The following is a 12,826-nucleotide window of genomic DNA, read 5'->3' as shown; positions in this document are numbered from 1 at the left end:
TGTGTGTGTGTGTGTGTGTGTGTGTGTGTGTGTGTGTGGAGCATGGGGTGCCTGTTCCTGTGGTGGTGGGGAAGGATTGGAGATGAAGCTGGAAGTTTGGGTTGGAATTAAACTGCAAAGAGCCTTGTGCCCACAGGAAAGAGTGAGCTCTCTGTAAAACAAGGGAATCCCAGCAGAGGGATCAACAGGCTGGACAGTTCATCCTGCTGATCCTACTGGGAATGAATGGGGGTGGAAGAGTCTGGAGTAGGGACACCAGTCTCAGGTGACTACAATAGTCCTCATGGTTGACAAGAGCCAGTACCAGGGCAGGGGCAGAGGGAACACGATTTATGAGATACGTAAGACAGACAGCAGAATGGATTGGACTTGGTGACCAATTCAGTGTAGAGAGCCAGAGACAGCTGTGTGTCTCCTGGCTGGGGTGACTGGGACAGAGGTGTGGCTTCAGCTAAAAAGAAGGAGATGAAAGGGGAAAAGGAAGGGAGGAGGAGGTAAGGAGTAAGGAGAGAGAGAAAAAAATTTGTGGTTCATCTGATTTATTTTTTTTTCTTGAGTTTCAGGCAACCTGCAGGCAATGCTGGTTTTGTTAAAAACAGTTAAAAAGTCCACTCCAGACTGACAGGTTGGTCTGATGGGAATTATTTTATTGGTATCCCCAAACATTCTGAGATCTGAGAACATGAATTGCATTCTCCTGGAATAAGAGTTAATCAGTAAAGATATGGATAAATTTGTGGAGATGATGCAGATTCATTGGGACACTTACCCAACATTCAATTTGACAATGATTTATTGAAAGCCAGCTGTATGCCAGGCACCATGCTGGGCTCTGTGTGTACATCAACTGGAGTTATGCTTTGCTTTTATGGCCTCTCGAAGTTGTTGGAGAACCAGAAATGCCCCCAGCCCCATGTTTCTGCAACAGAAGAGAGATGTGGAGGAAAGAATGTGGTCTTGCCCTGGGTTACTTTAGTTTGGGCTTTGCTACTACCTGGCTATGTGATCATCATCATCTGGTTTCCTCCCAGTTCTCTGGTTCTCAATTTCTAGCAGCAAATTTAGGGTTGTCCTAATAAACTTTAAGTTCTCTCCCCACATTGACAATGGAGATTATAAATCTGTCAAAGTGCCATAGGTGCCCAAAGGAGAGGCGGTGGGGTGGATACTGGTGGGGCTTAGGGAAAGGGCAGAATTCAGTAGATGGAGATGATGGGAAAGGCCTTTCAGGAGAAGGAATTGCAGAAAGGCTGAGCTAGGAAATGGAGAAGAGCACCTCCCAACTAGGGGCAGGGTCTGGAGGGCATGTTGATGCATAGGGTGTTCATTCACCCTTCACGGGAAAGTGTGGGGAAACACAGATGGCGGCAGCCACCTTCCCCCACCCAGGGTGGCTGATAAAACACAATATGCTGCAGGGAATTTCTGTAAGCCACAGCAGCTGGCGTTGCTCTGGCTGAAGGACAGCTTCAGGAACAGTGTGAAAGCCCCCTGTGGAGTTACATGGAGGGCAGCCAGGCCTCCTGCACCTCAGCTCTCACTACGGTTTCTGGACCTGTGGCATCAGCGTCACCTGGAAGTTTGTTACAGAGAATCCCAGGCTCCACCCAGCCTCACAGAGCCAGGGTCTGCAATTTCATAAGATCCTCAGGTATTCCGGAGGCACATTAAAGTCTGAGAAATCCTCTTTCTTGATAAGTCAAATTCCTCACCCCAGCTGCTTCTCTTTTATTTCTTGCTCAGAGGAAACAGAAGTACCTCCTGAATTTTTCTCTGGAGCATGCTGGAGCTGGATCAGATGCCAGTTTGATTACCCAAAGTTTCTTCTTGACTCATTCAGTCAAATGGTAATTTGCATATATTCCAATATGCATTCTAGCCCTGTCCTTGGGCATCCTGGGCTTGATTTTATGGCATTACTTCTGGAAGGTTGGGGAAGACCTGGGAACCGGAGTGCAAAGTCCACTCACTTGGATGAATAGATATTCCCACAGGCGCAGGAGAGGAGTTAGTCTCAAGGCAGGTGACCTTGGAGATTCAGACAGGTTGAAAAGCATGAAGTGCAGTCCACTAGAAGGATATCCATATGGCGTCCATCATCCTTGGGGCGTGTGCTTCCCATCTGGCAGGCTCCTGCAGTCGTCCCAGGAGGCTGATAGCAATTGAGAAGTGTACCCACGCGGGCAGGACCTCCCTGCTGGAATTGAGGACTGTCAGGACCCACCGAGCTGACACTCTCTAAGGAAGCCTGGAGATGCAATGGGCCCCGAGTTGGGAGCAACTTATCACTAGATTAAAAAAGGAGCCACGAGGGCAACGCTGTAACCTAGGAAATAAGTGGGAGTCCAGCAGGGCTCTGGGCTCGATGCAGACAGAGCATTTGACACAAAAGCTGCTGGATGTGGCCTGGGGTGGCTTCAATCTTCCCATTTCAATGCTCCTTCTTCCCCACGGAGAGCACTGGGAGTCAGAGGCTGAGACAGCAGTTGGGGAGATGCGTGGACTCATCTGTGAGGAGCTGGGGAGGCCAGCTGGTGGGGCCCGGAGGCTGGGGTGCGTGCCTTCTTCACCTTGGCGTAGATGACAGAGGACTCCTAGGAGGAAGGAACACTTAGGCGGGGGCCAGAGCTGTTGGGCCCCCGGGCGAGGCAACACAGGTCAGGAGACTCACCGTCTGATGGCTGAGGCTGTGTGCAGAGGCCGCTGTGGAAAGAAGGGGAGCGCTCAGCTGTGGAGGCCCACTCAGAGCTGTCCCTGTGCCCCGTGCTCTAAGGCCAGTCCTTTCCGCCCTAGGACCTCTCCTGCCCAGCAAGTGCCCATTCTGTCCTCAGCCTTGGAGCACTGACCAGCCCCCTCCTCAGCACCACCTCACACTTTGCTCCCCACTCTGAGCTTCCAGAAGCTCTCAAAAGAAGGGCTTCACCTTTGACCTTGGTAGTCCCTTGACCCTAGAGTCACGTCACATATTATGGAGCATTGTCTGAAGCAGGCTTTAGAGAGAAGATTCCGAGTCCTGTCTCCCTGGGACGGAGCCCTGGGTCTGCCTTGCCACCCGGTGGTCTGGGGCTAGTCACTCAACCTCTGCTGCCTCACTTGTCACGTCTCTATGATGGGAATCGGCATGTCATCTGCCTCTGGGCTTATTGCAGAGATGTATGCATCTATATGATACAGGCACATACTGTGCACCTGGTTTTAGATGGATAATTCCTATCCTCTGTCATGTGCTGAGCAGTTTCTGTGTGCCAGGTACAGTTCTGAGTGCTCTAAAGAAAATAAACTCAGGGCTGGGGTTGTGGCTCAGCGGTAGAGTGCTCTCCTAGCATGCGTGAGGCACTGGAGTCGATCCTCAGCACCACGTAAAAAGGAATTAAAGATGCTGTATCCACCTACAACTTAAAAAAATAAATAAATATTGAAAAAAAAGAAAAACTATCATATGCAAGTATACTACAGTTATATCTTTCTATATCTATATACGCTACAGGTACAGTTCTAAGGGATATCTAAGATATTTATACATATTTATTTATATCCTAGTTCTAAGGAAATATATAGCTGAGATCTTAGATATAAATATATATCTTAGATCATATATATGTATCTCTCTCTAAGATCTCTTTCTATATATACATAATTTGTATTTATACCCCTTTATAGCCCTGTTCTAAGGGATTTATCTGTCTACCGACCAATCTATCAATCATCAATCTATATCTTAAATATATGTTAGATCATTTGTATATACACACACACACATATATATATATATATATATATATATATATATATATATATCTCTTAGATGTATCTTAGATCTACAATGATGGGATTGGCATGCTTAGAAAATGAGGCACAAGAAAGATGATCTCTCTGTCATGAGAGGATATAGCAAGAAAGCTCTTGTTTGCAAACCAGGCAGAGGAAGAGGGGAACCTGACCATGTTGGGAACTGTGAGCAATAAATGCTTATTTTGTAAGCCAACCAGTCTATAGTATTCTGTATAGGAGCCCAAAATACGACAGCAGAGAATAATAGTCCTGCTCCATTTTATAAACAAATGGCTTTTCAGAGGGGTTCAGTGACATCCCAAGGTGATGGTTCTATGCTGAGTTAGACTGTACTGAGGTCATCAGTTGAGGACAGAGAGAGCAGTACCATATGATGGGCTTGGGCTAACCCCAAACAGTGTAGGCACAAGTTGAGAAGCCCCAGTGAACTAGGCTGGGGGCAGCTGGCTCTGTGTCTGGCTGGCCCAGACCTTCTGGGGAGGAGGAGATGGAGCAGTAGGCTGTCGACGTTGAAGGCTGGCCAGAACCGGTGCTCCCTCTGCTCTTACCTGAATTTCTGCTTTCCTTCTGGAGGCAGGACACTTGGGAGTAAACCACGTCTTCTCCTCTAGAATTTACTTAGAGAGAAGTTGACGTGTCAGAGGACAGGAAGGAGCTTGCCTCTTAGCTGAGCCCTGTCCTCCTCCCCAGCCTGTTTATTGTCCAAAAGGACAAAACCTTCTGGGTCTGTGGGCTGTCGCCCCTCACCTCCGGTCCCAGCTCTTTCCCACACCGACCCTGTGGCCCAGCCCAACGGCGTGTCCCTGGTCCTCACCGTTCATGTACACCGGCTGCAGCTCTATCCATCCTGGCACATTGTGGTAGGTGGGGTCCTGGGGGTTGGAGTCTGAAGAGCGCCTGTGAGACACAGCAACACTGGTGTTTCCCAGGGGCCTGACACAGTGGCTATGGTGATCCCTCTCAGTGAGTTTTTACCCCAGACGGGCAGTCAAGCCTGGAATCATATTCATGACTACGAATCATGAGGAATTCATACTATGTGTTAGACTTTACGGCCACCTGGTATGTAACAGGCACTGTACTTGGAGCAATAGAAAGTTAGTTCTATTTTATCTCCATTCTACAGGTAAAAAAATAATGGAGGTTTTACAAGGTGAAGTGACTGACCATGACCATGTGACCAGAAAGGGGAAAAACCAAAATTCAAACCAGGCTCCAGAACCTCTACTTTCACAGAGATCAGAATCAGAAAAGGTCTTGGGAACTCTGGATGGTTTAGATACTACTCCCACTGCTACCAGGGGCTTGCCCGGGGATAGTGTTGAGCCACGGTGTGGCTACTGAAGTCAGCCTCAAGGATCCAAGACAGTGGCCCTTCTTCAGCTGGCAGAGTGACTTCACTGGGTGACCAACTTATGTGGCTCTGTCTTCTTGGCTGTCATCACAACAGGTCTTGATTAGGTTAGCCAAGTCCAGAGCTTTCCAGGTTAATTAAGCTAAGTCATCTCAAGACATGGATGGACTCAGGGGTCACAGTGGTCACTCAGACAAACAAGCCAAGAGCTAGGGGTGGTTGTATAAGGATGTGAGCTGAGAAATAAAAAGTAATGGATACTTGATGTGAGAAGAAGGCCTCTACAGTTGAAGTGGTGGATGGGAAGGTCCTGGGAATTGCCTTGAGGTATCCCAACAGAAGTGGCGACGTGAAGTGGGTACCACCCATCTCAGCATCATACAGCAGAAACTGGGCTCTTGGTGATAATCAGGTTCAATTCCATTTATACCCCATGGGAAATTCATTAACTACATGGAAACACAGCCCAGGTCTTACCTGGAGGGGTCAGAGGCGGTCCGTCCCCCTGTAAAAGAAAGCACAGAGGTATTTGATTTAGGAAAAGAGGACCTTCTTAGGGGGCCCAGCCGCAGGAGACTTACATAGAAATCACCAGGCATTGCTGTCGATAAAGTCGGAATCCTTCCCAAGGGAGGTGATATATGGGGCCCAAACTACTAAACAACTGACCCTGGCCTCCAAAGGAGTGTGGTTATAATGTGAAATAGGAGTCCACAAGTCATAGACCTTTAACTTGGAGTTTTCAAAGAGTGATCTTTAAAAATGGCAGGCAGTTTATTAGCTGCAAGGCAGGAAAAGAGACTTTATCATCTACAAACATAGTGTGCATTTAAAAAAAAATCAACAAGTTACCAACTCCCATTTGGCTTCTGTTTTTCACTTCTGTTTCTCAGAGTTGATGTCCTCCTCTTCCCATCGCTTAGGGGTCTTTGTAGATACCCGGGGAGGCATGTTGCAATTTGGGGGGTTGGATAAGCTGCATGTCACCCAGGCTTGCTCCACTAACACGGCTCTTTCAGCAGTTTCAGATTTGGTAAAGAGGACTTTGGGGGACCCAGTGGGAAAGGTGAAGAGGGATTGTGGGGTGGAAGGAGAGGAGCTTTTGAAAGCCCGGGGTACGGTCACACAGTCGGCATGAGGTTGAAGGAAGGCAGAGGAGGGATGGGCTCAGGCGGAGGTGAGCCAGGAGCTTCTTACCTGCTTTCCTCGAAAGCCAATGGTAGAAGAGCAGAGCGCCAGCAGCCAGGACCACCGTCCCCAGCAGCCCCCCAGTGACTCCTGGGGCCACAGGACCACTTTGGCTCTCCATTAGCCCTGAGGGGGAGACCCCATGCGTGAGCCCAAGACAGAGGCTTGTGGCCTTCAGCTGCTCTGATCCCTGAAGCTGGTGCCTGGCCTGGGAGACAGGACGAGCCTAGAGGCCCAGAATCCCTGAGGCCAAGCGGGTGTTGGTGTGGCACAGGACATGGCTCCTGGCTTTGTGAGGCAGGGCGTTGCCATGATTGAGACAGGGCTGAGGGTCAGGATGGACAGTGGCCAGTGAGAGAAGAGCCAGCAGGTAAACCCTGAATTCGATGATGCTCTTTGTCCCTGCCCCCAACACAAGTGGGAAGCACCCTCTTGGTAAAGCCCGTGAGAATGACCAGAGAGTCCCTGGAGGAAATTTTTGGCTCACACCCGTGCCCTGGGAGTAAGAAACTTACCTGGGATGAAAAGTGCCACCACCTCACTGCGCTGGGCACCCTGGCCATTGTCGGCCTCGCAGGAGTAGTTTCCAGAATGTTCTGCAGTCAGGGAGAGGTTGAAGGATGCCCCTCCCCCAGAGGGCACCGAGCTGTTCCCCAGGGTGACGTCCTCCAGGTAAAACTGGTACAGGATCGGGGGAGAGCCCCCCAGGGCCTCGCAGTGAAGCTCCACCATGTCCCCCACCTCAGCCTGGGCCCTGGGAGCCCTGAGGGTGAGCACAGGGCGGGACACTGGAACTGAGACAAAACAAAATGTCCATGGCAGTTTCCGCTTCTAACATATTTGCAAGAAAAAGAAAAGTGTTATAAATAATAATACTCTCTGAAAATGGATTAAAACAAACCATAGTTAATGACTTTGATGCATAAATACCTTTTCATGTACAGTAATATTCCATAGAAAATGTAGAAAGTGATGAAAACTTCAAATAGTCAGTAAATATAAAAAGACTTTTATCTTCATTATGAATACATTACATGTATGCAAGTAAAAACAACCTGAATACAATACAATTCCTTTTTCTTCTCACCCGATTGGCACAGCCCAAATGGATGGATAATGCCTACAAGGTAAACAGGCACCTTGTTATTGACTAGGTGAGAAAGCAAATTTAAGACACTTCTTTGACAATTTGAAAATATCTACCAAATTTAAAACACTTTGAAAGTTTGGCCCAGCAAAACTACTTCTAGGACCATCTCCTTTAGGGATACTGACATAATGTAGGTCAAAATTGTTTGTATACGAATTTCTACAATAGCTAAATATCCGAAATGACCCAGTAGACTAAGTAATGTAATAATGAAAGATAGCTAAGATGCATGGGTGTACTTTTAAGTGAAAAATGGAAGTTGGGTAACTATATGTGTAATATGATCCTACTTGGGTAAACAAATTCTGTGCCTCAATGTTCATAGAATATTTATGGAAAATACTCATGAAACAGTTAACAGGTAGTTATATCTAGGAGAAGAGAAGTTTGAAAGAGACCTTTGTGTTCACTTATACATTGCTGTTGGAACTGCAAATTGGTACCACCACTCTGGAAAAAGTATGAAGATTCCTTAGGAAACTTGGGATGGAACCACTATTTGACCCAGTTATCCCACTCTTGTGTTTATATCCAAAGGACTGAAAATCAGCATACTTTAGTGATGCTGCCACATCAATGTTTACAGCAGCTCAATTCACAATAGCCAGGCTATGGGACCAACCTAGGTTCCCTATAACAGATGAATGGATTAAAAAAACAAGTGGTATATATACACAATGAAATACTACTCAGTCATATAGAAGAATGAAATTATGGCATATGGTAAATAGATGGAACTGAAGAATATTATGCTAAGTGAAATAAGCTGGTCCCCCCTCCCCCCCAAAAAGAATGTTTTCTCTGATATATGGATGCTAAGTCACAACAAGGAAGGGGAAGATGAGAAGTTCCTTGGACAGACAAAGGGGAATGAAGGGAAGGGAGGCGAGATGGGAATGGAAAAGACAGTAGGATGAACCAGACCTATGTGACTAAGTTATGCTAATTCTATGTATGTCTAATATGCCAAAATACACTCTATTGCCATGTATATCTAGAAAGAACAAATAAATTAAAGAAAGAAAGAAGTAGACCTTTACAACGTTGGTCCTTTGGTAATACTGGATTTTTAACATTCAGATAACATTTCATGATATGGATCTTGAAACTAGGACACACGTCATAGAGAGGAGAACCTGCCTCCCAATCTGCTCTTCTGGGTGGTTGCTGTTCTCCGTGACTTGGGTCCTAGCTCTGGAACTCACACACAGTATATCCAGGATGTTCAGGAAACTCTTTAGCTAGGTTGATAATAGCAGCAGAATAACAGGTGTTTGTGCCGGGGAATCATAGGAACAACAAGGGGAGAAGGATGATCAACAGTCCCAGTTCAGAGGAAAACTGTCTGAGGCAGGTGCTACTGGGACAGGAGGTCATAGAGCAGGAGCAAATGAACTGGCTGAATGGGAGAAACCACACCTCAAATCAGCTCACCTCCCGGGGACTTGGAGATCACTGCACTGGCTACCTCGAGTAGAGACTGGATCCTGAGCTAGCAGTCCCAAATTATCCTGTTTCTTTAACTTTGTCTCTACTCCTCAAGATACTTAGGGATTCAGCCAAGAAAGACCAAGAGTGTAGACCTAGGTTTGGCTTTACCTGACTCAGGGGGTAATCGTACACCATAGCATAGTCTCCCGTTCCTGGGACGAATCCCGGAGGTAGGGACAACCCTCTTCTCCTTTTGCACGAATCCTTCTAGGAAACTTTGTGTCTGTATGTTCTATATTCCCTGTCCAGGAAATTATGGGAAATTATGGCACAATTTCCATCTAGGACAGGGAAATTATGACACAATTTCCATCTAGCTGGATTTCCCACTTTACGGGTGAGGAAACTGAGGTCAGTATAGGAAAGGTGCTTGGTGAAGGTCATATAGGAAGTTGATCTTTAAAGCCAAGTCTTCAACATTCATCGTAACAGCCCTAAGAGACTTTTTCTTTACCCTGGGTCTCCCTAAACAAGGTTTAAAGGTCATCGCCAAACAGATTAAAAGCTCAAAAGAAGCACTTTTCCTTTGGTTATTACACTTAATGGCAAGCAGTGAAAGGACAGCTTAGAGAAGACAAATTTAATTGATGGGGGCGATTTTTATCCCATGTCACCCTGCTGTCCCCTCCTCTGCCCCTGTCACCTGTGCCCTTCCTTTAAGGACCCAAAGGCTGGGAGGCTGTGCGGATGTTGGCATAGGATTTTAATATGGAATATGGATAAAACTTCTATTCCTGGGAATGAAGTGAACTCAGGAGTAGAAGCTTCTTGGAAGTCAAGGAGAGAAGAACCCAGGCAAGGGAGGGTCTGATATTTGGGGGAGCAGAGAAACCCATCCTCAGAATCCTTGGGCTTCCCCAAACCACCTCAGGAGGGAGCTCAGATGTCAACGGGGCTCTGCAGGCGGGGAGAGGCTGCGAAGGCAACCAGACAGGAGCCCGGGGAGCGCTGCACCTTCCTCTGGTGCTGTTGGAAGGGAAGGCAGTGGCAGGTCTCGCCTGTGCTGCTGGTGGGCACAGCTGGCTCACCTGTGACAATGACAGTCACCAGTTCACTGTGCTGCATCCTCAGGTCATTCTCAGCCTCACAGGAGTAGTTTCCAGAATGTTTCTCCATCAGGGAGAGGTTGAAGGAGGCTCCTCCGCCAGAGGGGGCCACTGTGCTGCCCAGGGTGACGTCCTCATGGTAAAACTTGTACAGGATCGGAGGAGAGCCGCTCAGGGCCTCGCAGTGAAGCTCCACCATGTCCCCCACCACAGCCTGGGCCCTGGGAGCCCTGAGGGTGAGGACAGGGCGGGACACTGGAACTGGGGGAGGAAAAACTGCCATCAGCTCTTTGTGATTGAATATATTCTTCCACACTACAGACATTTCAAACAGGACAGTGATTTTCTTGTTTTTTAATGACCTTGAGACACAAATGAGAGCTCATCCTTTACACATTCTCAGGACCTTCTTCAGACCTCAGGAAACACTGACATGTGTGCAGTTCTCACACACATGTGGTTTGGAGCACTGAGATGTACAAACCCAAGCATATGTGAGGAATCTGAAAACAGAAGAAATTGAAACCTGTGCATCTGATAAGGATGAAGGGGGGAAGGAGAAACCAGCTCAACAGAAAGTGAAGGAGAGGAGAGAGCTGTTGCATTTATAACCAGGCATGGAATTGAGTCTGGGCTACACTAGAAACAGGACTCACAAGAGGATGGGCATTGCAGTGTATTTGCTTATTTTTATATTTAATTATTCACAAATTACTGAATACAAGGTATCCATAAGTTCCACAATGGTTGTATCTAATGGATATTCAGTGGTGAGAAAGACATAGACCCTGCTCTCAGAGCTTTCAATGCAGGGGAAATGGTAGGCAGAAACTGAACAAAACAGAAATCTAGAGTCAAAGCATTGATAATTGAGACCAAAGATTAGGTGCTAAGAAAGATTGAATACTAGGACTGGATCTAGCACAGATGAGTCAGGGGAAGCTTCTCATGGCATTAGAAATTAACCATGGGAAGAGGGAGAAAACAGGGCATGAGGCTGGTAGACAGTATGTGCAAAGGTCCTGGGTTGGGAAGAAGGTGGGCATAGGTGGGGGTAGCACTGAGGGAAGGCTGGAGAGCCAGGCAGGGCTTCCCACGCCATGCTGAGGATTTTGATCCTTCTTCACTAAGCAATGGTATCAGAATTCTGACCTTGTTAGGCACAAAGGACTGTAGTGGGGGCAGAAGTGAAACTGAGGGGTAGTTAAAAGTCACTGAATGACGAAGGCTCTGACTAGGGTGGTGGCAATAGAGATAGAGAGGATTCAAGAAACACCCCTCAGCTTCTGCCTTGTGGATTTGGGTGGAGCAAGTGTGATGAGCAGTGGATGGAGCAGGATCAAGCAATGGTGTTTCTAGCTGTGAGAGAAATGGAGCAAGTCAAATGCCCACGGAAGGAGCCTATGAGGAGGGATGCTGAGAGTCGTAAGTGAGAAAGGGATAGTTGGTTTCCTGAAGGTTCTGAGGATGCATGAGAGGATGGAATGTAGAGATCAAATGAAAATGTTCACTGACACCGGGAGAAGAGTCCCCTGCTCCACACCTGGGGGAAAGGGGGCATAGTTACTGACTGGGTGGAGAGAGAGACAAACACTCAATTTGATGGTAGGAGTCAGAGGTTTTCTTGTCAGATGGATGAGGGAGGGAGAAGGAGAGTGATTGAACTGGGAGTTCTGTTGAGGTCTGAGGACAGAAGTGACAGAAGGAGTTGCTGGAAGGGCAGGAGGTCATGGTGAGTAGTAAGTGCTTCAAATGGTCTTTTAGGGTTGGATGCCTGTGTTTATGTGGGGTGGATGATGGACGTGGGAAAAGGACAGGCCATGGTGTTGGTCACGGACATAGACATAGACATGTGGTCATTAGAGTCATGGAATGAGGGCCAAGGGATCAAAATACATGGAGGTCTTTGGTGATCTTTGTGATACAACCTGGTAGCTGAGTCTTTTCTCAAATTTGGCGATGGTGAAGCAATGGGTGGAGGTGGATTAGTGAGATGTGACCAGATGCTCAGCTCATGACAGTGGGACTTGGTGATATTGCTGAATGGAAAAGGGCATGTAAAAAACCAAGAGTGAGAAAGTTGGGAAATTTTCTAGCAGGGGTCTTGGATAGGAGCCGAAGTTTTTCTGGCAGAAAACAGGAGAAGCTAGGGAGAAATATGTGAGGTTTTATAACAATGACTGCAGAGCATTGCTAGTAAGAAAAGTACAGCTAGAGAAAGGAAGGTACAGCTGGAGAAAGGAAAGTACAGCTAGAGAAAGGAAAGTACAGCTAGAGACAGTAAAGTACAGCTGGAGAAAGGAAAGTACAGCTGGAGAAAGGAAAGTACAGCTAGAGAAAGGAAGGTACAGCTGGAGAAAGGAAAGTACAGCTAGAGAAAGGAAAGTACAGTGAGAGAAAGGAAAGTACAGCTAGAGAAAGGAAGGTCCAGCTGGAGAAAGGAAAGTACAGCTAGAGAAAGGAAAGTACAGTGAGAGAAAGGAAAGTACAGCTAGAGAAAGTAAAGTACAGCTGGAGAAAGGATAGTAGAGCTAGAGAAAGGAAAGGACAGCAGGAGAAAGGAAAGAACAATTAGACAAAGGAAGGTACAGTGAGAAAGGAAGGCGCACTCCTCCACCTGTGGAATCCAGGCACACCTGCTCTCCATGTGGCTGTGAGGCAGCAGGCCTGCCATGACAGCCCCCAGGGGGTGCTTCTGTGGAAACTGAGCTCCAGTCTCGCCTACTGGGGCTGGTGGGGCAATGGTCTGTCCCTTCTGCTGCTGTTAGTGGGAAAAGCCAACTTACTTTTGACAGTGAGTGTCAT

The 12,826-nt window shown here is 47.3% G+C and overlaps 2 protein-coding genes across 3 annotated transcripts in view; both read right to left on the bottom strand.

Moving 5' to 3' along the window:
* Positions 1 to 627: 627 nt before the first annotated feature.
* LOC144368426 (Fc receptor-like protein 5) lies at positions 628 to 6,507 on the bottom strand. 2 transcript variants are annotated; one of them, XM_078027286.1, is made up of 6 exons: positions 6,344 to 6,507; positions 5,624 to 5,651; positions 4,607 to 4,689; positions 4,341 to 4,409; positions 2,672 to 2,703; positions 628 to 2,594 (listed from the first exon to the last, which is right to left on the bottom strand). In XM_078027286.1, the coding sequence occupies exons 1-6, from the start codon at positions 6,453 to 6,455 to the stop codon at positions 2,505 to 2,507; spliced, it is 414 nt and encodes a 137-aa protein (XP_077883412.1). In that variant the 5' UTR covers positions 6,456 to 6,507; the 3' UTR covers positions 628 to 2,504. The 2 variants fall into 2 exon arrangements, with proteins under 2 accessions (XP_077883412.1, XP_077883411.1); XM_078027285.1 differs by lacking the exons at positions 628 to 2,594; positions 2,672 to 2,703 and having other exon boundaries at positions 3,833 to 4,409.
* A 15-nt stretch (positions 6,508 to 6,522) lies between these two features.
* Positions 6,523 to 12,826, bottom strand: part of LOC144368740 (Fc receptor-like protein 5) — a 28,815-nt gene continuing 22,511 nt past the window's right edge. Inside the window, exon 11 of the mRNA XM_078027854.1 lies at positions 6,523 to 7,075. Within this exon, the coding sequence (XP_077883980.1) occupies positions 6,818 to 7,075 (258 nt within the window). The 3' untranslated portion in view covers positions 6,523 to 6,817. The remainder of the gene's footprint in view (positions 7,076 to 12,826) is intronic.

This window comes from Ictidomys tridecemlineatus, chromosome 11, assembly GCF_052094955.1.
Source record: "Ictidomys tridecemlineatus isolate mIctTri1 chromosome 11, mIctTri1.hap1, whole genome shotgun sequence".
In the NCBI taxonomy this organism is placed as follows: domain Eukaryota; kingdom Metazoa; phylum Chordata; class Mammalia; order Rodentia; family Sciuridae; genus Ictidomys; species Ictidomys tridecemlineatus.
The sequence above is the reverse complement of the archived record's forward strand: the minus strand, read 5'-3'. Positions and strand labels throughout refer to the sequence as shown.

Bases quoted from the DNA above. Each gene is read 5' to 3' on its own strand.
- LOC144368426 (XM_078027285.1), bottom strand. From the start codon at position 6,455: ATGGAGAGCCAAAGTGGTCCTGTGGCCCCAGGAGTCACTGGGGGGCTG. The intron at 5,652-6,343 runs GTAAGAAGCTCC...TTTCTTTTACAG, and splicing joins TTGGCTTTCGAGGAAAGCAG to GGGGACGGACCGCCTCTGAC. The intron at 4,410-4,606 runs GTGAGGACCAGG...CTTCTCTCTAAG, and splicing joins GCAGCCGGTGTACATGAACG to TAAATTCTAGAGGAGAAGAC.